The following is a 21153-nucleotide window of genomic DNA, read 5'->3' as shown; positions in this document are numbered from 1 at the left end:
CTTATTCAACATTTAGTAGAATGTCCTAAAACATTTAGAAAAACTCCAGGAATGTCAACTAGCTCAGGTTTCACATATTTCATGATCATGTTGTTAGTAAGAAAAAGTTGTTTTGTACTTAAATATCCTGAGAAATGATTGTGAACGCCTCAGTTCTTTAAAATTTACAAGAATTGATGACTTAAAATTCAAGGAATAGTGTATGTTTCTCTTACTGTTCTTAAAGGCCTGTAGAACTACGCCACCAACTGGGCGTTCATGAATATTACCACACACCTGTGCACATCAGTTTATCACGCGCTCATTTACACCAACAGCTTGAAAAAATTTTTTAAAAATAAACTACACTCATTATTTACTCACCATCATGCCGGTCCATAATACAAGCAAATGACAGGAGAGAGAGAGAGTAAATGATAATTAATTTCATTTTGGGTAAACTATTCCTTTAAAGCCAGACAAAGAATGCTTTAAGGCAGAATGATTGAATATAATATACACTACCATTCAAAAGTTTGGGGTCAGTAAGTTAAAAAAAAAAAGAAAGAAAGAAATTAATACTTTTATTCAGCAAGGATGTTTTAAACCAATAAAAAGTGACAGTAAATACATTTATAATGTTAAATTCAAATAAATGCTGTTCTTTTGAACTTCGTATTAATCAAAGGAGCATGAAAAAGTTTATCATGGTTTCAACAAAATATTGTGCAGCACAACTGTTTTCAATATTGATAATGAGAAATGTTTCTTGAGCATCAAATCAGCATATTAGAACGATTTCTGAGGAATCATGTGACATTGAAGACTGGAGTAATGATGCTGAAAATTCAGATCACAGGAATAAATTACATTTTAACATATTTAAATAGAAAACAGTTCTTTTAAATTGTAATAATATTTCACAATATTACTGTTTTTAACGTATTTTTGATCAAAGAAATGGAGCCTTGACGTTCACAAGAGAGCATTCTTTATATATGTTCTTTAAAAATAATTATTTATTATTAAATTCATAAAGACATAAAACTAAAAACAAATTTAAATAAAAACATGGATAAGTACTAAATGGACTACTTATTCACACAGAAGTTTCAAAATGGAAAAAATAGACCATGTTAAATGATTCTGTCCATCAAGGACCATTTCTCATCATAATCACAGGGTGATCAGAAATTCCTTTACCTGGGAAGACAAAAAATATCAATCAACTTTTAATGTGGGGTTAATGTGTATAAATGCCACAAAGTGCATGTCTAGAAACATGTATAGCATGCATTTTCTACAGTATATAATGGTCCCTGTATTGCACCCTCATCACAAGATGCAACTTTAGTTCTGCCAGAGTTAAAAGACATCAAACAGACTTGCACTCTGGGTGATATGAATGATAAGATATGTCATGAGGGTGAGTAAATGATGACAGAACATTCACTTTTCAGTGAAATCCCATATGAATTTTTACAGGTAAAAATATATTCAGTGACAACTCAATGCTTCTTCTATGATAACAGACAGCAGTATGTGTGTGTGTGTGTGCCGTACCTTCTCGATCATATCAGCACACTTGACCTTGTCGCCTTTAAAATCGTCATCAACATCCAGGGTAAGAACCGGCACTTCATTCAGATACTCAAAGTCCATACTGCATACATACACACAATGAGGGCACATGTATTATATTATATTATACACACACACACACACACACACACACACAGTACCATGTGTCAAAAGTCTGGAACATTTAATGTTTTTGAAAGAAGTCTCTTCTGCTCAACAAGGCTGCATTTATTTGATCAAAAGTACAGAAAAAAACAGTAATATTGTGAAATATTATTACAACTATTTGAATGTATGTTAAAATATAATTTATTTCTGTGATCAAAGCTGAATTTTCAGCATCATTACTCCAGTCTTCAGTGTCACATGATCCTTCAGAAATCATTCTAATATGATGATTTATTATCAATGTTGGAAAAAGTTTTTCTGCTTAATATTTTTTTGGAACCTGTGATACTTTTTTCAGGATTCCTGAAGAAAGTTCTTTCAGGACTTCATTCAGGATAAATAAAAAGTTAAAAAGAACAGCATTTATTCAAATAATATAAATATAAGTCTTTACTATCACTTTTTATCAATTTAACACATCACTGCTGAATAAAAGTATTAATTTCTTTCAAAAAAAGGAAAAAAAAAAAATTACTGACCACAAACTTTTGAACAGTAATGTATATTGTGGCAAAAGATGTTTTTTATTTTAAACAAATGCTGTTCTATTTTAACTTTTTATTCATTAGAGAATCATGAAAAAGTATCACAGGTTATAAAAAAAAAAATATTAAGCAGCACAACTCTTTCCAACATTGATAATAAATCATCATATTAGAATGATTTCTGAAGGATCATGTGACACTGAAGACTGGAGTAATGATGCTGAAAATTCAGCTTTGATCACAGGAATAAATTATATTTTAACATATATTCAAATAGAAAACAGTTATTTTAATTTCTAATAATATTTCACAATATTACTGTATTTTGATCAAATAAATGCAGCCTTGGTGAGCATGATTAAAAAAAAAAAAAAAAAAAAAAATCATAATTATTCCAAACTTTTGACTGGTGGTGAGTGTATGCAGGGCTCCAGACTAACATTTGAGAGGAGTGGCACCGGTGCTACTAAGATCGACAGAAGGTGGCGCTGGGAGGGAGGTGACATTTATTTATCGGAAATGTGACAGTAAAGCACTGAGCTTGAATTGAGATGTAGATAAAATTAACTTTTATTGACAACAGTATCATGCAAAAACCTAATATTCGAAAAAATGTAAATATTCTACTCTTATTAAATGTACCATACTGAACTGACTGACAGCTTCAGTGATAATAAAATGAGCGCTCTTTACTTGCTTTCTGTGTAATACAGTCACAATTTGAAGAAAAGTTTTTGTTTTTCATGAGACTGTGACTTTTACTAAAATATTAGGGAGTGGAAATGGCTAATAAGCCAATAAGTGGTCCTCTGCCTCCATCTACAGGTTATACTGGTAATTTCATGTCTTTTCAAATAAAAGTGTTCCTTCATCTTTAAACGTTAGTCTTACAAATCATCACATTAAAAACAACAAAATTGGATCATATTTAGAGATTTAAAGTGCTGGAAAAAGTGTGAAGCACTTTAAAAAGTCCTTGAAAAGTGCTTGAATTTCACTCTCAAAAGTTTGCATGAAATGAAATGAATAATGTAAAAACATTAGATTCAAGCGAGTAGCGTGGTTTCATTCTGCTTTCGTTTCGTTTGCCGTTTGATGTTTCTCATATGCATTATGTGCAGCTCTCATCAGTTGGGCAACGTGGTGGTCGCACCAGTATGACCTCTAAGAATTTAGTCACACCAGCAGGAAAAAAGGTCATAAAATGCGACCATTTGGTCGTAGTCTGGAGCCCTGGTGTGTGCGTGTGACAGAGACAGCTCGTGTTTGATACCTCATAGTCCTGTGCTGTAACCAGCACTCATGTTTATAGTGGAGTTTCTCCAGATATTCCAGTGGAATTCCCTGTTCCTCGTCTCTTCCTCTCAAATGCAATCGCTCCAAACACCTCTGAAACACAAAATCACATTGTTATTTCTTTTTCACAGTAAAGCAGAATCACTTTACACACTTTCATTACCCCATCTGGGTGTGTGTTCATACCTCTGGTTTTGCCCGTAGGTAGATGATGCCGTCCAGCTCAATGTGCTTCCCAAACTGCTTATGCAGCCAGCTGTGCCAGTCCTGATAGATCGCCCACTCGGTTTCATTCAAACACTCACTCTCATAGAGGTTAGAGGCAAAGATGTACCTGCAACACACCAATCAAAGTGATTAAAATAAAAAGCCGATTAGTTGATACTTGTATTTATTTGACTTTGTGACATAATAATGGTTGTATAACAATCACAGACCCTGCTTCCAAGAAAGGAGGAGATGCATGTGTCACGTTTGACCCACGGATGTTAATACCAGGTGTCATTTACCTGTCGCTGTACACCGATCGCTCGAAGAACTGCACGGTATTCTCCACCTCTCGGAGTTTGCCGTCGGTGGATTTGATCTGCGAGCGGATGCGGCTCATGCAGGCGTAGCTCTGGAAGGTGTACGCCCAGCGCTCTGGCTTCTCGTACATCATCTGCAGCACGTTTCCTCCACTCTTCTGAGAGGTGGTCAATTCCTGAAACAAACACATACATGTTTTATTGGTGCACATTTGTTGTGCATCTTATATTTGTGCTTCAAATTCTGAACTGATTGATAAAATTATAATTAAATAATCATAAAATTACTAATAAATGTTATTGCTGAATGCAAATTATTCCTGTAATGCAAAGCTGAATTTTCAGCATCATTACTGAATTTTTTAAAATCTCAATTTAAAAAGGACTCTCCTCCAGAAAACATGAGTTCCAATTAAAGTGTAATTGACTTAACACTATATTTATCAGTAGCAGTACAGTAAGTGTGTGAAGAAGGCAGCTCTGTTCTGGTTGAGTGCTCAGCTGTTGAGGACTAAACCATCTGCCAGTGTTTGACAGAGCCGTTTCCGTCGCAGCGCTGGATTACAGGCCTGTTTGTCATACTTAGACAATGTATTAAACATGTAACGGACAGTGACCACAAAAACATGTGGACACTTAAAAGGCACACTTTATATCTGAATGTCGTTGCATTCGATAACAAAACATCAAAACAAGTGCCATCTGCACTCAGAACTGACTTCACTTCTATGGGCCATTCTTGCAATTACTTTTAACAAACTTCTGCAAAATGTTTTGCTTGAAAAGTGTGTTTGTGCTATATTTCTTTAAAATAAATACCAATTGTTTTGACATTTTGTTCTCTAATGCCAAGACATTCATACATATTTTCAGGGTAAATTAACTGTTTAAATGCCTTTTGGGCAGTTACTTCTAAATAGCAATTTTAAAAAATATATATATATTTAATTAAATTACCATATAAAATAATGTATACACAGGTTATTTATGTTACTTATTATTGACTGTACCTCATACTCGTTTTGATGAGTTTGTACATTGCACCATCTAGCGATGGGTTCCGGTACTACCTCCCATTCTCTATCATGTTCCTCCAGCAGACGAACAAAAGTAGATTTACCCGCCGCTAGAACAGAAAAATAACAGATATAAATCATATTTAAAGAACACTACAGGAATAAACAGCAGAAAAGCCTTATACAACAATCAAATAACCACTCAGAAACTGCAGGGAAAAGACTTTTAGGCGGATATTGATGTTTTACGAATATTCACATCCCAACTTCCGCTACACGATTCTTAAGATTTTAAAAGCAAAAATATCTTTTTATTTTTTAAAGAGAGCCAAAGTCGAAATATACACACAAACAAATATTTAACGTTACTACAAAATTCGTAACAGGAAGTGTTCGCCAACGTCAAGGTCGCTTCGAAAGTGTATAAATATATATTTTCTTAAGTTTTCTTTAGTCAGACCACTAATTTCAAAAGCTACTATCTATGAAAGCTCGTGTAAACCTTATAAAAACTGGATTTGTAGCGTTCAGTCCAGCAATAAAATATGCTTACAGTACTGACAAAGTACAATGAATGACTTACCAATGTTGCCTTCAACTGAGATGCGTTTAAGTCTTTTCTCCAGACTGTCATTCAGAGGACTGGGACAGGCTCTCTTGGCTGTTGGAGACATTTTATCTTGATGCAGTAATGCAGAAATGTACAATAACACTAACAGTTACAGTCAGACACCCGATGAAAAACAGGCGGGACATCAAATTCTGGCGCTTAAACGGCAAGTGCCTCCCACCGGAAACAGCTGCTTTCAAATCTCATGTGCTTTAAACATAACAAAACTTTATTATTATTATTATCATCTTCACATTAATACTGGAACAACACTGTTGTTTCCAGTACATATATACATATAAAATAACAAAGTAAATAAATACAACATGTCAAGAGAAGGGTTTTATTTGCTCTATGTACAGCAAAAATAGCATAACATCAGTTAGTGGTACTGTTTTATTAATGTAAAGTACAACAATATCAGGAAATCTACACATATTTACATATCTAATCTACCCTAATTATTTTACAATTCAGGGAAAATATATTCTCATTTCAGTGACAAAAATCTCTCTATAAATACTTCATATATGTCCAATATTAATCAGCTGGTGGCACTTTTACACAATGGCATAGTTCAAACCATCTATTACATTCGTAGTTCTTCAACTTCAAAATGTCAAAAGGAACAAATCTAAAACTAACAAAAGGATTTTAAACACAACTATAGAAGTGGTAGTAGCAGAACAGAGATGTAAAAAGGGCTAAAATGGAGGTAGAGAAGAAAATTCCAGTCATTCACCTCAGAAGTGAATGCTGAACATTTCTCAATATCAAACCCTCACAACTCATACGACCAAACCATAAAGCTAAATACATCAACGCACTGAATATTTCAAAACTGTACTGACTCTGTGTATATTTCAAATGGGTGTCATGCAACTGAAACGCATCAAAGTTTGGCAACCGAGTTGTATGAATTCAGAACTTAAACTGCAATAGTTGTGGCTTGTGCAAAACAAACGTCTTATCAGTCACTCAGAGCTGTTATCATACATTTTATGTTTCTCTGACGCACAGCATAAGATACAAATAAGGGCGAGCGACTTCCCATCGGTCATCTGGGTCAGATAAAAGTAGCAATTCCAGCATGCAAAATCCTTATTTCGGTATTCAATAACCTTCATAATGACCGATATTAAATCCACAGATGAACAAACAAGCTCGATAAAACTCTAAACAACAATTTTGTCCAATAACATTAATAAAGACAAATAAGATCATTATTGCATAGGAAAATAGCTATTTAACTCCATCTTTTTGCTGTCAGCATTACAGCACTGAAGAATCAAACAACTTTTAAACATTCACACTAGCCAAAGAGAGCGAATCTCTCATTCGCTGCTTTAACACGGCACAGGCACCAAGCTAACACGCTGTAGTCTGTACTAAGGTTCAATTCTCATGGGTTAAAATCCCTCCCTTTCAGTGACCAAACTAAACAATGTGAAGGACTTGAGAAACTAAAACTCATATGTAACTATTTCATCCAGACATCATGTTGTCATCAAATCAGGTGAACAGGTTTGATTAGTGTTGTAATTTCACTACGCTTGGCCTAGCAGTGCTCTGGGGTTAAAATCATCTGTACAAAGCAAAAGATAGAAGGGAGAGTCAGAAGAGAGAGCAGGATCATGTTTTTCTTCATTCTTAACTTCTTTTCTTAGTTTATCTGTCTTTTGTTGTGAGTTTCTCGATGAGCTCTTGAAGAGGCACCAGCTCCTTACGGTCGATCAGGTTAAACTCCTGAAAATGGACAAAATGAGCACCATTTATTTTAAATTCAGAAACATCAAAACTACACTAAAGTTTAGAAGTTTGAAGTAGGGATGCACCGATATGAAAATTTTGGCCAATACTGATAATTCTTCATATTTAAAAGCCGATAACCGATATATCGGCTGATAAATTGTTTTTTTTTTTTTTTTTGAGAACCTGATTACAAAAACAAAAGTCTCACCATTAAAAGCCATGTCCTAAGCACACAATTACAGTGTTCTCATTATAATTTTATGTAGCTTATATGACAGACTTGTGATGCACATGTTTTACTTAACTGTATTTTCCTTTTTGAGGTGATTTCATTTATATTTCAAGTAATTCAAAACCATAATGTCGGACAGTGCGCATCTGAAGTGTCTCAGCTGAAGGATATATATATATATATATATATATGCCAAATTTTCTTATCTGGTCGATAACGATAACATTAAAATGAACATATATCAGCCGATACCGGAAAAATAATAATATTGTGAAATTTTATTTCAGTTTAAATGAACCATTTTCTATGTGAAATATATTTTAAAATGTAATTTATTCATGTGATGCGAAGCTGAATTTTCAGCATCATTACTCCAGTCTTCAGTGTCACATGATCCTTCAGAAATCATTCTAATATGATGATTTGCTGCTCAAGAAACATTTCTTAAAGTTCAAAAAAGCAGCATTTCTTTGAAATGGTAATCTTTTGTAACATTTTAAACATCTTTACTGTCACTTTTGATCAATTTAATGCATCCTTGCTGAATAAAAGTATTAATTTCTTTCAAAAAATAAATAAATACAAACTCAAAAACTAAGCAACTCTTTTCCATTAATCATTTGAGTAAACTATAATTTTACTAGCAAATGCAACATGTCATTTAAATTTAGTAAAGACCAAATCTGAGCTGCTCTCACTATAGTTAGATGAGCAATGCGACAGCTAAAACATACAAATTTCTGACCATCATAAGATTTTATTTCCAAAAAATAGTTGTAATTAGAGGTGCTTAGTGTTCAAAACTGTTGTTAAACACACAGTTTAACTTGAAAAACTGTATTAGCAAGTTGCTTACAGTGTACAAAGCCTACAATCAGACTATGATTGGCAGTGAAATGGTTTATTTTCACTTTAGGCTGTGGTTTTGACTATGAACAAGGCTCTTTTGTAATTTTAGGATGTTCATAATAAGTATAAAGCGGTGACAGCACCTGTACAAAGAAGATGAAGTGTTTGAAAGACGTGTTGAGGTGAGCTTCCTCCTGAAGCTGCATGACTGCGTCAAAGTGTTGATGATATATATGGGCATAAACTCTGAACAAACGCTTCAGAATAGTCTTGGCCACCGACATGAAGTTCTTGGGGAAGGGAACACCTGGATATGGATATAGTTCACTTATAACTTTATGCAAAACAATTTGTTAAAATACATAAATAAATACTGATAAATAAGTTTAATAACGAGTGCAGTCTGAATGTCTACAGGTACCTATTTTAGAAGGAAACAGGGTCTCGTCATCCAGCTGGTCTTGAACCCACGTCATCAGATAGTCAATGTACTTGGGAGCAGAGCACTTGATAGGCTTCTTAATGTTGGTCCCATCTGCCCAATGATACTCGTATCTGAAGGAAAAGAGATGAGTGAAGCAGAGACGGACGGACCCAGTCATTCCTCACTGTCCAAACACACTCACTTTGGTCCTGCAGACATGACCGGGCAGCTGTCCTCTGAGCAGAAGTCTGTGATGGTGCCATACAGCATGTTAATCTGGTTAAAGAAATCCACAGCTGCAGGAACAACCAAACAAAAACATAGAATATTTCATTGACATGTCCCATTCATTGACAATCATAAACATTCACCATGCTATCTAGATCGTCAGCTTGCTGACAATCCTGAAAATTTGCTCAAATACAAGCTCAAAAACATATGATATGCTTCAAATGATTATTCACATACAAACCCGATTCCAAAAAAGTTGGGACACTGTACAAATTGTGAATAAAAAAGGAATGCAATAATTTGCAAATCTCATAAACTTACATTTTATTCACAATAGAATATAGATAACATATTAAATGTTGAAAGTGAGACATTTTGAAATGTCATGCCAAATATTGGCTCATTTTGGATTTCATGAGAGCTACACATTCCAAAAAAGTTGGGACAGGTAGCAATAAGAGGCCGGAAAAGTTAAATGTACATATAAGGAACAGCTGGAGGACCAATTTGCAACTTATTAGGTCAATTGGCAACATGATTGGGTATAAAAAGAGCCTCTCAGAGTGTCAGTGTCTCTCAGAAGTCAAGATGGGCAGAGGATCACCAATTCCCCCAATGCTGCGGCGAAAAATAGTGGAGCAATATCAGAAAGGAGTTTCTCAGAGAAAAATTGCAAAGAGTTTGAAGTTACCATCATCTACAGTGCATAATATCATCCAAAGATTCAGAGAATCTGGAACAATCTCTGTGCGTAAGGGTCAAGGCCGGAAAACCATACTGGATGCCCGTGATCTTCGGGCCCTTAGACGGCACTGCATCACATACAGGAATGCTACTGTAATGGAAATCACAACATGGGCTCAGGAATACTTCCAGAAAACACTGTCGGTGAACACAATCCACCGTGCCATTCGCCGTTGCCGGCTAAAACTCTATAGGTCAAAAAAGAAGCCATATCTAAACATGATCCAGAAGCGCAGGCGTTTTCTCTGGGCCAAGGCTCATTTAAAATGGACTGTGGCAAAGTGGAAAACTGTTCTGTGGTCAGACGAATCAAAATTTGAAGTTCTTTTTGGAAAACTGGGACGCCATGTCATCCTGACTAAAGAGGACAAGGACAACCCAAGTTGTTATCAGCGTACAGTGTCCCAACTTTTTTGGAATCGGGTTTGTATATAAATATGCACTACTTTAAAGACCCTCCACCATGTTTAAAGGTTCTCAGGAACTTGGTTATCAAAACTATCCCCGATCTTCCCAGTGGTAAATATGACTTAAGAGGGTGTTTATGTTCAATTTTTAACTAGGAAACTTGTATTTACGATAATTCTGATAGCACATGAAGGCAGCGTAAGTCACATTGATCATGTGACTCTTTGTACAGACAGTCAGATGCTCTTTGGATCACATTAAATCATGCATTTAAAAAAAAAAAAAAAAAAAAAGTACAATACATTATTATAATAATATAATTATTTTATAATAAATATATATTATTAATATGATTATTTAAAAATACAATGTTCTCTTTATATATATATATATATATATATATAAAAATATACTATATATAATTTTTAAATAATATAATATTACTTATTTATTATATTAGATATAATATAAAAATAAACACATATATATATATATATATATAATTATATATAATTATATTTTTTAAATATTAATAATATTATTAGAAATAATATTTATTATTAATAATAATTATAAAAATTATAATATATATAGTATAATAATGCTACAAATAGCAAAATAACACAAAACAGCAGCATTTCCAGTAGTAGTCTGAGGCCTAGTCCACACAGGTATTTTTATAAACCGAGTTGAACACGAAAATGCAAAAACATGCTATGTAGCGCTGTCAAGAGCATGCCAAACCAACAGGTGGCGATATAACCCTAACCGTAAAGCCATGTTGACCTATCAGAAGCCTGAAAAAAAGGTTATTACCGGTTCTGGTTCCAACGTCACAAGCCAAAATCTCCGGTTTCACCATCTACACGACAACACTGCAACCAGAGTTTCTAAAAATCCTCACCCTGGCAGGAGTTTTCAAAAAAGTTTGGTTTCAGTGACCAGATGCCACTTTTTTTGAAAACAGGCTCATTTTCCAACTCCCCTAGAGTTAAACAGTTGAGTTTTACCATTTTCGCATCCAATCAGCCGATCTCCGGGTCTGGCGGTACCACTTTTAGCATAGCTTAGCATAGTTCATTGAATCTGATTAGACCGTTAGCATCTCGTTAAAAAATGACCAAAGAGTTTCAATATTTTTCCTATTTAAAACTTGACTCTTCTGTAGTTACATCGTGTACTAAGAGTGAAGGAAAATTAAAAGTTGCGATTTTCTAGGCCGATATGGCTAGGAACTATACTCTCATTCCAGCGTAATGATCAAGGAACTTTGCTGCCGTACCATGGCTGCAGCAGGCGCAATGATATTACGCAGCGTCTCTCACAAATGTCTCCATGGTTGCAAGGCACGCTCCCTGTGTAAGCAGGGGGTCACAGGCGCTGCGTAATATCATTGCACCTGCTGCAGCCATGGTACACGATGTAACTACAGAAGAGTCAAGTTTTAAATAGGAAAAATATTGAAACTCTTTGGTCATTTTTTAACGAGATGCTAACGGTCTAATCAGATTCAATGAACTATGCTAAGCTATGCTAAAAGTGGTACCGCCAGACCCGGAGATCGGCTGAATGGATTCGAAAATGGTAAAACTCAACTGTTTAACTCTAGGGGAGTTGGAAAATGAGCCTATTTTCAAAAAAAGTGGAGTGTTCCTTTGAACTGTATGTGTGTGTGCATGTTGGGGGAGGTGTGTTAGTCATTCTGCAATGTACACAGCGTCTCTCGGGACTGACTGGGTGAACAGTAAAGACAGGACATCTCAGGCTTGGTGTCATCAATAGGTCAAGGGTCAAAGTTTTTAAGAAGGAAATGAGAAAGGCACACAAACACAGAGAGAGAAACATCTGCAGTAATAAAAACCTGGAAATAAAGACACAATGATTCAATTTGTGGGTGTGTATGAGGGCATAATTAATAAATATGGTTCTTACTGTTGACAGCCACCCATTCATTCAGATCTTCTCCGTCAGGAAGCATGACAGCCATACGCAGGTTCCCACTGCCCAGCGTGGCTTCAGCGTGTTTGAGCAGCTCATACTGATGAGAACCTTCCGGAATATTCTTCTTCGGCTTAAACGTCTTAGACGAACGATTCCCGCTGGACGAGATGGAACAAAAAAGGCAATTAATGAAACAGGCTATACGAAATAAGAGATTAAAAGCATGTACGTGTTATTAATGTCACGTTTTTTTTACATATTTCTCATCTTAAGACACAGACATGCAGTTTATCCGGTTTCAATCATAGGAATACACACGCCAATCCGCATTTATTATCATTCAAATCTAGAAACAACACAAAGGCAATGACATCACATGTCTGTGTTTGTTCTTAACTTCTCCTAAATCACATGAACCATCACAAGAGCTTCAGAAGATTTTCCAAATGAAATTTTGAGGAAGCTGGTTTTCTCATGATGAACTTCTCTAATGTCTCCTCCACACAACCTTATCATTAAATTCAATTTCAGATGCATCATAACAAACAAGATCCTGCCATGACTTCTGATTACAGAATCAGATTGAGATTGAGATATTTTGCATTTGAGATCTCTTACTAAAGATGTAAACAAAAAGTAATTACAGAAAAAGCAAATACAACCTCTTCCCTCCCAAATTGATATGATTAGAATGATGTGAGTTTGTGGAATTGAATTAAACAGAATTTGTCGTGAATAAATACACATTAACTTCTTGTTTACACTATTAAAGAGATTCATGCAACATCATGCACTGCCTGAAAGAATTAAAACTGCTTTGCATTTCAAGCAATTTCATCAAAAGAGATCTCAGCATACAACATCTTTTCAAAGGATGTTTTCCAACTTTGAATGCATCACAGGCTCTGGACACAATGCAACTCTCTGACCTCTGAAACTAAGTGACAAGACACACAACGTGCTTTTTGTTTGAACAGCACAGTGTGAAGCAAACATGCATTACATAAGATCTGCCCCCCTTCCAGTTCAGCACATTAGAGAGGCAAAAAACCGGTACAAAATGTGCCAGAATTGGGTTAATCTCGATGCTGAAGCATTCGCGTGAAAAATAAAAGAAAAAACACATTTTAGCACAACTGTCAGGATGAAATAATGACACATTTAACGATCTGCACGCGCAGAACTGAAGTCAGTTCGGTCCAAAAACTCAAACAGCTCTTTACCAAGACGAGCTAAAGGAGTAAATTGGTATCAATCTATAAATAATCATCTCAATCATAAACTCACAATAAGAAGCTCATCTTCTCCTGTCTGCCCGGTTCAGAGCTCTGCTGCTGGTCCCGGTTCGAGGTTCTGGTTCGTGTAGTGCAGAGACACCTGGCAACAAACTTACCACAGCCGCTGTGGATTCTCTAGACTGATTTGTCGATCTGTAAATCACGTCAATTTGGAGTTTAAACAGAGTGAATGCCGACATATGTTTTGGAGATCTGTGTTAACGCCAATCACAACATATCGCGATGGTTCGTATCGCTGACGTCAGCCTTTTTCCAGATTGTGACTTTATTTTTTTATTTTTATTTTTTTATTTAATGTTCTTGTTTATATAGGTTATATGATGTAGATAGATAGATAGATAGATAGATAGATAGATAGATAGATAGATAGATAGATAGATAGATAACACATAAATAATAACACAAATAATAACACATTTCTAAGGTATACTGTATATAAGATACATTAGATATATCAGAGATATATTTTGGTTATATCTATATACAGTATATCTCTATATATCTCTACAGTGGGTGTAATGCATTACTAAGTAATAATTATTGTAATTTAATTACTTTTCCCTTGAAAAAGTAAAGTAAGCAATTACTCTTAATTTTTCTGTAATTTAATTACAGTTACTTCTGGTGTAATTGAATTAAATACTGTATAGTTTAAATAACAATTCTATATAAAACAATATAATGTCAAAATTTAACGCCTAATGTTAAAATGTATGTTTTTAATGCAGCCTCCCTTTAAATACTTTGGTCAGTTCAAGAATAATTTATGAAATTTTATAGGCCTATTATTTATTTGAAAGAATTAAAAGAGCAGTTTCATATCAATCCTTGTATTGTTTAACTGGTCAAGGTTGATATTGGATTTAGAAAGCAAGTAAGCAATACGGTTCTGTATCGTGAAGAAGTCACGGCTTCGCTTCGCGTCGTGCCTAACAACGCCCTTCAGCGGTGACTTATTCACAATACAGCACTAGCCTCGAGTACCTTATTGCTTTTATAAAACGGTTACCACACAATATAAATATTAAAGCCACAAATATGTATCAATGCAACTTTCAAGAAGTAAACTTTCATTAAAAGCCTTCCTTCCGCCTGAAAAAAATAGTCCCTGACCATGAACAGCAACAGAAGTTACATTATTACGCCATTAGATGGCGGCAAAGACTGTCTTTATGAGTGTGTCAGTCAGTAGCGAAGACTTTCACATTGAAAAGCTTGAGTTGTTGTGAACACGGAACAGACGCAACTAATAAATGCTTTGACTAGCGCTGTCAGTCATGGGAAAACCCCTTAACTGTTAAAAGGACAAGATAATGCAGCGAACATTTAAACAGATTTTTTATTATGAACATAGGACTGACCTGAAGGAAAATGCTAAATCTGAATGCAGGTAATAAACTCGCTCACTCGATCTCTTTCTCACAATACTCTTCTACGTAATACAGTAAACATCAGTGAACAATATCAATTGAGAACAAACAGTTTACGTTGCTAAGAGTGGTTGCTAAGGGTGTTGTGTAGTGATACACAGAACCGTTGGGTGAAGCGGTCATAGCCGTGTTTTATCGTGAATAAAACACAGCTGTTGACCAATCAGAATGCATTACTTTTTAGAGAGAGTAATTAGTACAGTAATCTAATTACGCTGTTGAAGATGTGATTAGTAGCTAGTAATTAATTACTTTTTTAGAGTAACTTACCCAACACTGTCTGTATAGTGTTTTAAAATATAATATAGTGTTTCGAAAATATAATTAATCGAAAATATATATTTTTTATAATTATTGATATTCAGACTCCAGAGAGTCTTTCTGCACTGGTTTGGCTCTGAAAAACCTAGGACTAGTTTGCAAAAGTAGGTTTTTTGGGAAAAAAAATAAAAAATTAAAACGTATTATGATAAAGCGTCAAAACATTTCATTGCAAAACTTTTTGTCAAACTCGATAGGTCATTTATTTAAAAATATCAATGTTTCCAATGAAGTCAAAACAACAACATAAAATATGACACCGGCTCAGATTATCTTTTTCAGATTTCAGATGCTATGAATCACATTCATCCTCGCAGAGGAGCAGAGCCGAAGCACAACCAAAACAATGTTCTTCCACAAGATGCATACAGATTATTTAGATGGCCTAAAGTTACAGTGTAGCTTTAAAGAGCAGCATATAAAAGGCTACTCTTTTACTGCAAACAAACATCAGTATATAATTTTGAACTCATAATGAACTGCTTAAACTGCTGTTTTTCCATTTGTTTAGAAGATTGTTCCTATAAAATGTGAGTAAAATCAGTTTTATATTTCATTCATATATGAAAACAGAGAATCATAATCACAGTACAGAGTCACAGTGTGTTCCAAACAAAACAAAAAAACATGAAAACATATGATTGTGTCTAAAGCATCACTAACTAAAACTACAGTATTAGAGGCTACATATTAATATGAATCATTCTAGCAATCTAGGTAAAACAATAACAATAAAAGAAACCTAGAAGGTGATTTTAAAATCATTTTGTCAAGATTTTTCAGAGTGGTCTGGCAACTGAGGATATAATTGATATTCCTGATATGGAGGTGGAGCTGATGAGTCAGACTGATGAGAAACTGAAGGACCAAACTGACCAGGAGGTCCAACATAACTAGGGGGAGCAAACTGAGCCGGCGGTCCAGGGCAACCAGGAGCAGGAAACGGATTCAGAGGAAGTTCGTAGTAGCCAGGGGCACCAAACTGACCAGGAGGGGCAGATGGAGGCATAGAAGGTAGGCTGGGGTTCACATTGCCTCCTGGTGGGTGATTCCAGATTCCAAAATCACTGTTTGGATCACTTTTTGCACCCGATACAGGATGAAGAGGAAGAATCACAACTGGCAATTTGATCTCCGGGTCTGAGGCATATGGCACATCCAGGTAAACCTAAACACAAAGCATACATATTAAAACAAAACAATTATTCTTATCTGTGTAGAACACACAAAGATGCCAATCTAACGTATTCATTCACTTCATTGTAACACGTGACTGTGTGTCTTTGCTTTCGACGCTGAAACTCACCCTGAGTCTGTACTCAACCTTGATGACCTTACAGTTTAGGATAGAGATGGTAAGGTCGGGAGGAATGGACAGCACTTTGGTGACAGTGTTCTTTGATTTCGGCTCAATGGAATCACCTTCCTCTTTAAAAAGTTCATGTTTGTGAAGTTTTCTCTTTCCTTTTGCGATAAAACTGTGCTTTTCATACAGGCAGTATTTTGGCTTGATTGCACGGGATGAATTGTTCTGAACTTCAGCCAAAACTTTCAAGCCCTCTCCTGTAGTGAGACACAACTTCTTTTCAATTATTACAATAGCTGAATCACATGATCCGAAAATACCACATTTGTCGTCTTGATTATACAAGAGTGCTCACAGAGAGTAAACAAGAAACTCATTAAAAATGTCCAATTTTATATATATTTCATCTCCTTACAGACACTCCTTGTTGTCTACAACAATCAAACTTTGAGTTCATTGACAAATAGAAAACATGAACACTGCTGAGGTGTTATAATAACTATAATTTTACCTAGGCAGTATCCCATTTTCTCAGTGTTTATGTCCATGGAGACATTCCCAGAGGTGAGGAGTTTCATTTTTTTCTCTATGCTTCCATACTGAGGGGCCTAAACAAGACAAAACATTTAAAATGGAGATGACTGATCCCCAAAACATAGTAGAGGAATGTATGGTATAGATTAGAATGACAGTATATGGGATTTTATCATAATCCCACCATTAGTTCAGGATTGGACACAACATGACTGGAGGCATAGTGAAACTCTGCTTTGGCTTTGCTAGAAACACGCATCGATCGGGTTAATTTTGTCTCCAAAGTGTAGGTAATTTTTCCAATTGCACTTTTGAAGGTTGGTGGGAAGTGCCTATAAGAAAATGATGCCATGTGTAAACACAGAGTAACTGTACAGCAGAAAGCAAGGTTGAAATTCTTGAAAAAAGAAATATTGGCAAAAGAAAAATTTTATTTTATTAAAGGTACACTACGTAACTTTTGGCCCTGTAGCGGTTAAAAAACAAAACTGCATGCATTTTGCATAAGAACACTGTTTTGGTTGTGCTTCAGCTCAATATGGATACTGTTTATAAAACATTTACTACTAGGCTTAAGAGATATAACCAGTTTAGATGGAAATGATCACAAGCTGACTAGCTGGACGTTACTGTAGCTATTCCCATTAATAGACACGGTACTTCCTTAAATTCCAGCACAGCTCTTCTACAACCATAATGAAACAAGCCTTCACAATAGATAATGCTTTACAATGAACTCTGTTAGAGAGCTACATATGACAATTTATCTGTTCAACAAAATACATTACTAAGTTGAGTTATAAAAACGCCGTCTCCTTTTACAACATTTCATGTCCCTCAGCCAATGTTGGTTCTTGTTTTATTACGAGCTCTGTCGCATTCTCTTTTTGCAAGCAGACTGTCCTCTGTTTTGCGTTTTTTTTAAACAGGTGATTCCCCGGAGATTTGAGATTTAGCTGCTCCATGTCAACCTTTCTCACTCATTCAGTACGTTTACATGGACAACAATATTCCGATATTATCCCGATTAAGACAATACTCTGATTAAGAAACTACCACGTAAACAGCGATTTCTGATTACCTTAATCCAGCTAAAGTCATACTCGAAGTGAACACAAATCGAATTAAGACGTGTGGAGTATTTCTATTTTAGTCGCATTATCGAAGCGCATTATAGATATGTACACACCTTTATCACACTATTAACGTCGTGTAGGAGTTTTCGCCACATTGTGCGATAAGACACATACACACTTGTTGACGGCAAGCAAGAAGGCACAAATCAAATTCCTTTCATCTCATCTCTCATCCAGTACCTCAGAGTTTGTTGCGATGGCATGAATGAAATGTTGCCGAATGAAAGTACAGAGTTGCTGGAGAATTTGGATAACCGCCGTTATCCATTTGCGTGTATTGCAGGGCCGTAACTACCATAGACAAGTCCCCCCTAAAAATTGGAAATGGCCAAATTGTCCCCCCAATATTGATGCTGCTTTGCTGTACTCCATTATGCACCGTTTTGTTTGTTATTAGGATGATTAAAAAAGTTTTATAAGTTAAATTTTTTGGCTGATCTGTCTCAGCTGTCTAATGTCACTCATCACTGTCAGAATGAGTGAGCTGGCCAATCAAATCAAAGAAGGCTGGGCTTACTGTTCACAGAAGATGAGTGTGATTTAAAATCCGAGGCTTTCGTTGTAGCAGTGAAAGTGTACGTAGCGAGTAAGTAGCTAAACATTTAATATTTGACCAATGTTTTATGATTGAAATATTCAGTGACCGACAGTAATATCCAGTGATGCAAACTACTCAACATTTTTAAGAAATTTTGCCATTTTGAATTGAAAATATGCTATTATTTGATTAATATGATTAATGTAATTCATAATTGAATGTGACGAGACAAGAAACGTTTTGAGTTTTTGACATATTAGACATACAAATAAGAGTGAATATATATTTTTAAAATATTATTTGCAAATAGTTTAAACTGTTTAACCCCCCCCCCCAAAAAAACGGTCCCCCCAATGTTAAAGACATGGTTACGGCCTTGACGTATAGCATGACAAATAATTAACTGCACTTGAAGCTAAAAATTAAAAATTAAACACCCAAAACTGTAAATGGTACCATAATGAAGACGAACTATGTGTTGATACGTGAAATTCTGGAGAGAACGTTGGACAGCGTAGCATGCTGATGTAATGACGTGTGCCATTAATCGATCTATGTTCTATAACGTAAAACGGGAACATGAAAGGAATATTCCAAAAGCAACTCATGTAAACACCTTAATCAGAATATTGTCTCATTCAGAATAAGGTCAATAATTAGATTACTGCTGTCCATGTAAACGTAGTCAGTGTGACAACTAATCTATGCCATTCCCACATGCGTCAAAGTAGCCGGAGCAACTTTTCTCTATTGACGGATATGATGAGACACGCATAGACGAGAGATGTACGCAATTTCCCACAAATAGAAACACTTATAATAGGTGAATTATAAGCGTAAGACAAAAACACGTTTTGGAAGGATTGATGATGACTCATTTAAAATTTTGTTAATTTCGAACAAAAAAGAAGTTAGGCTACATAGTGAACCTTTACTTATATTTTAATATTTTAGTAATATATCTATATTGAATATGTGCAGTCAAGCCATTTTGTTTTAAAATAGTACTTTTTTTACTTGACGATTACTAATTTGAGTAATTTTGTTTGTTTGTTTAAATGGTATAAACGTTAAAAAAAAAAATATGAATACAACATGAACACAAATTACAATATTTGAAAACAATATGAATTTAGAAATGAAATTAAAAACATTTTTTCTTTTACTTTGTTCTTCACATTCTTTTCTTTATATTATCTCTACGAAATGCAACAAAAAAAACCCTTACTCTAGGGGCAACTGAAAGGTGAATGGGTAAACATGATGTCCCGGTGCCACAACCGAAGAATCTAACAAGTCAAAAATCAAATTTAAGTTCAGCATGTTTTTTAGTACTGAAAGCTCAATTTGCAATATTCTTCTAAATGGCAAACAGACTTACATGGCTGTCCTGATGGATCTTTCAGCATATCAAGGTCATTACCTACAAGATCAAGGTACAACAACATGGTTAAATCGACCTGAGTTCTACACACTTTAACACAAAAACTTCAGCTGTAGTTACTCCTACCATGCGTTTTGTCCTCCCGAACGAAAAACCTCTCCACGGAATAATACTTCTCCTTATCCGAGTAAACTACAGTGGTTTTACCGTAATGCTCGCTCCAGCACACCTGTGCTTTACCTTTAATTTTCACACTCAACGACTGCATTTGCGTGTCCTTTACTACATCCACAAGGACTTGTCCCGATATTAAGTCCCCGCTGGTGAAAGTATTGTTCTGATTGATAGGATTATAAATAACAGAAATGTTTTTCACTGTGAGGGACATCTTGTCTTTTTTGTGTCAATGTCAATATCCGCTTCTAATCTATGATCTCAATGGAATATTCAGTTCCTGTGAGAAACTATTTCCTCATGTAGTGGGCGTGTCGTTGAGAAGACGCCCAAACGTATGGAAATGAAAATATTACGCTCCTCAAATCGCAACTTATTTAATGAATTATTTCGAAAAGGTAATAAAGTCTCAATGTTAAGCATAAACTGCAACAGCTCATATTTTCAAAATAGTTTGTGTAATATCCCCCTGGGACCCAGGAATAGACTTTTGCATTTTAGCGATCATGAGTAACGTTACTTCCAACCCTCGAAGTTTCAGGTCCTACGATTTACGGTTTTGCGCGCTTCAACCACTAATAATAAAATTACTTACAAAAACAGGGTTTGAACCCCTAAAAATCCTTACATCAGTAATAGGGTTTCAGTGCTCTGCTGCATTAAGATTAATAATAAAAATCCTAACAAAAACTGTTTTAAAGTAGTGATGGAAAACACTTTTAAACACATAGGCTAACTGTTGGTGCGTGCTGCCTTCACTTGCTATCGGAAATTTGATAATTCCCACTT

General features: G+C 35.3%; 4 protein-coding genes across 5 annotated transcripts in view; 1 reads left to right on the top strand and 3 right to left on the bottom strand.

Moving 5' to 3' along the window:
• The window catches only part of rpl35 (ribosomal protein L35), a 518047-nt gene that overhangs the window by 442897 nt on the left and 53997 nt on the right, over positions 1 to 21153 (top strand). The gene's annotated exons all lie outside the window — the stretch shown is intronic.
• Positions 549 to 5852, bottom strand: dck (deoxycytidine kinase). Its single transcript, XM_051877867.1, has 7 exons — positions 5636 to 5852; positions 5047 to 5162; positions 4019 to 4212; positions 3696 to 3843; positions 3487 to 3602; positions 1543 to 1642; positions 549 to 1182 (listed from the first exon to the last, which is right to left on the bottom strand). The coding sequence occupies exons 1-7, from the start codon at positions 5724 to 5726 to the stop codon at positions 1156 to 1158; spliced, it is 792 nt and encodes a 263-aa protein (XP_051733827.1). The 5' UTR covers positions 5727 to 5852; the 3' UTR covers positions 549 to 1155.
• Positions 5992 to 13744, bottom strand: mob1bb (MOB kinase activator 1Bb). The gene is made up of 6 exons (XM_051877869.1): positions 13531 to 13744; positions 12235 to 12401; positions 9122 to 9215; positions 8917 to 9050; positions 8639 to 8802; positions 5992 to 7408 (listed from the first exon to the last, which is right to left on the bottom strand). Exons 1-6 carry the CDS (start codon positions 13542 to 13544, stop codon positions 7331 to 7333), a joined length of 651 nt encoding a protein of 216 aa, XP_051733829.1. The 5' UTR covers positions 13545 to 13744; the 3' UTR covers positions 5992 to 7330.
• On the bottom strand, positions 15471 to 21105 carry LOC127503744 (arrestin domain-containing protein 3-like). 2 transcript variants are annotated; one of them, XM_051877848.1, is made up of 8 exons: positions 20993 to 21105; positions 20317 to 20527; positions 20188 to 20229; positions 20035 to 20095; positions 17317 to 17464; positions 17110 to 17206; positions 16599 to 16855; positions 15471 to 16460 (listed from the first exon to the last, which is right to left on the bottom strand). In XM_051877848.1, exons 2-8 carry the CDS (start codon positions 20456 to 20458, stop codon positions 16062 to 16064), a joined length of 1146 nt encoding a protein of 381 aa, XP_051733808.1. In that variant the 5' UTR covers positions 20459 to 20527; positions 20993 to 21105; the 3' UTR covers positions 15471 to 16061. The 2 variants fall into 2 exon arrangements, with proteins under 2 accessions (XP_051733808.1, XP_051733807.1); XM_051877847.1 differs by lacking the exon at positions 20993 to 21105 and having other exon boundaries at positions 20317 to 20681.

Source organism: Ctenopharyngodon idella, chromosome 21, assembly GCF_019924925.1.
Source record: "Ctenopharyngodon idella isolate HZGC_01 chromosome 21, HZGC01, whole genome shotgun sequence".
NCBI classification, from domain to species: Eukaryota; Metazoa; Chordata; class Actinopteri; order Cypriniformes; family Xenocyprididae; genus Ctenopharyngodon; species Ctenopharyngodon idella.
The sequence above is the reverse complement of the archived record's forward strand: the minus strand, read 5'-3'. Positions and strand labels throughout refer to the sequence as shown.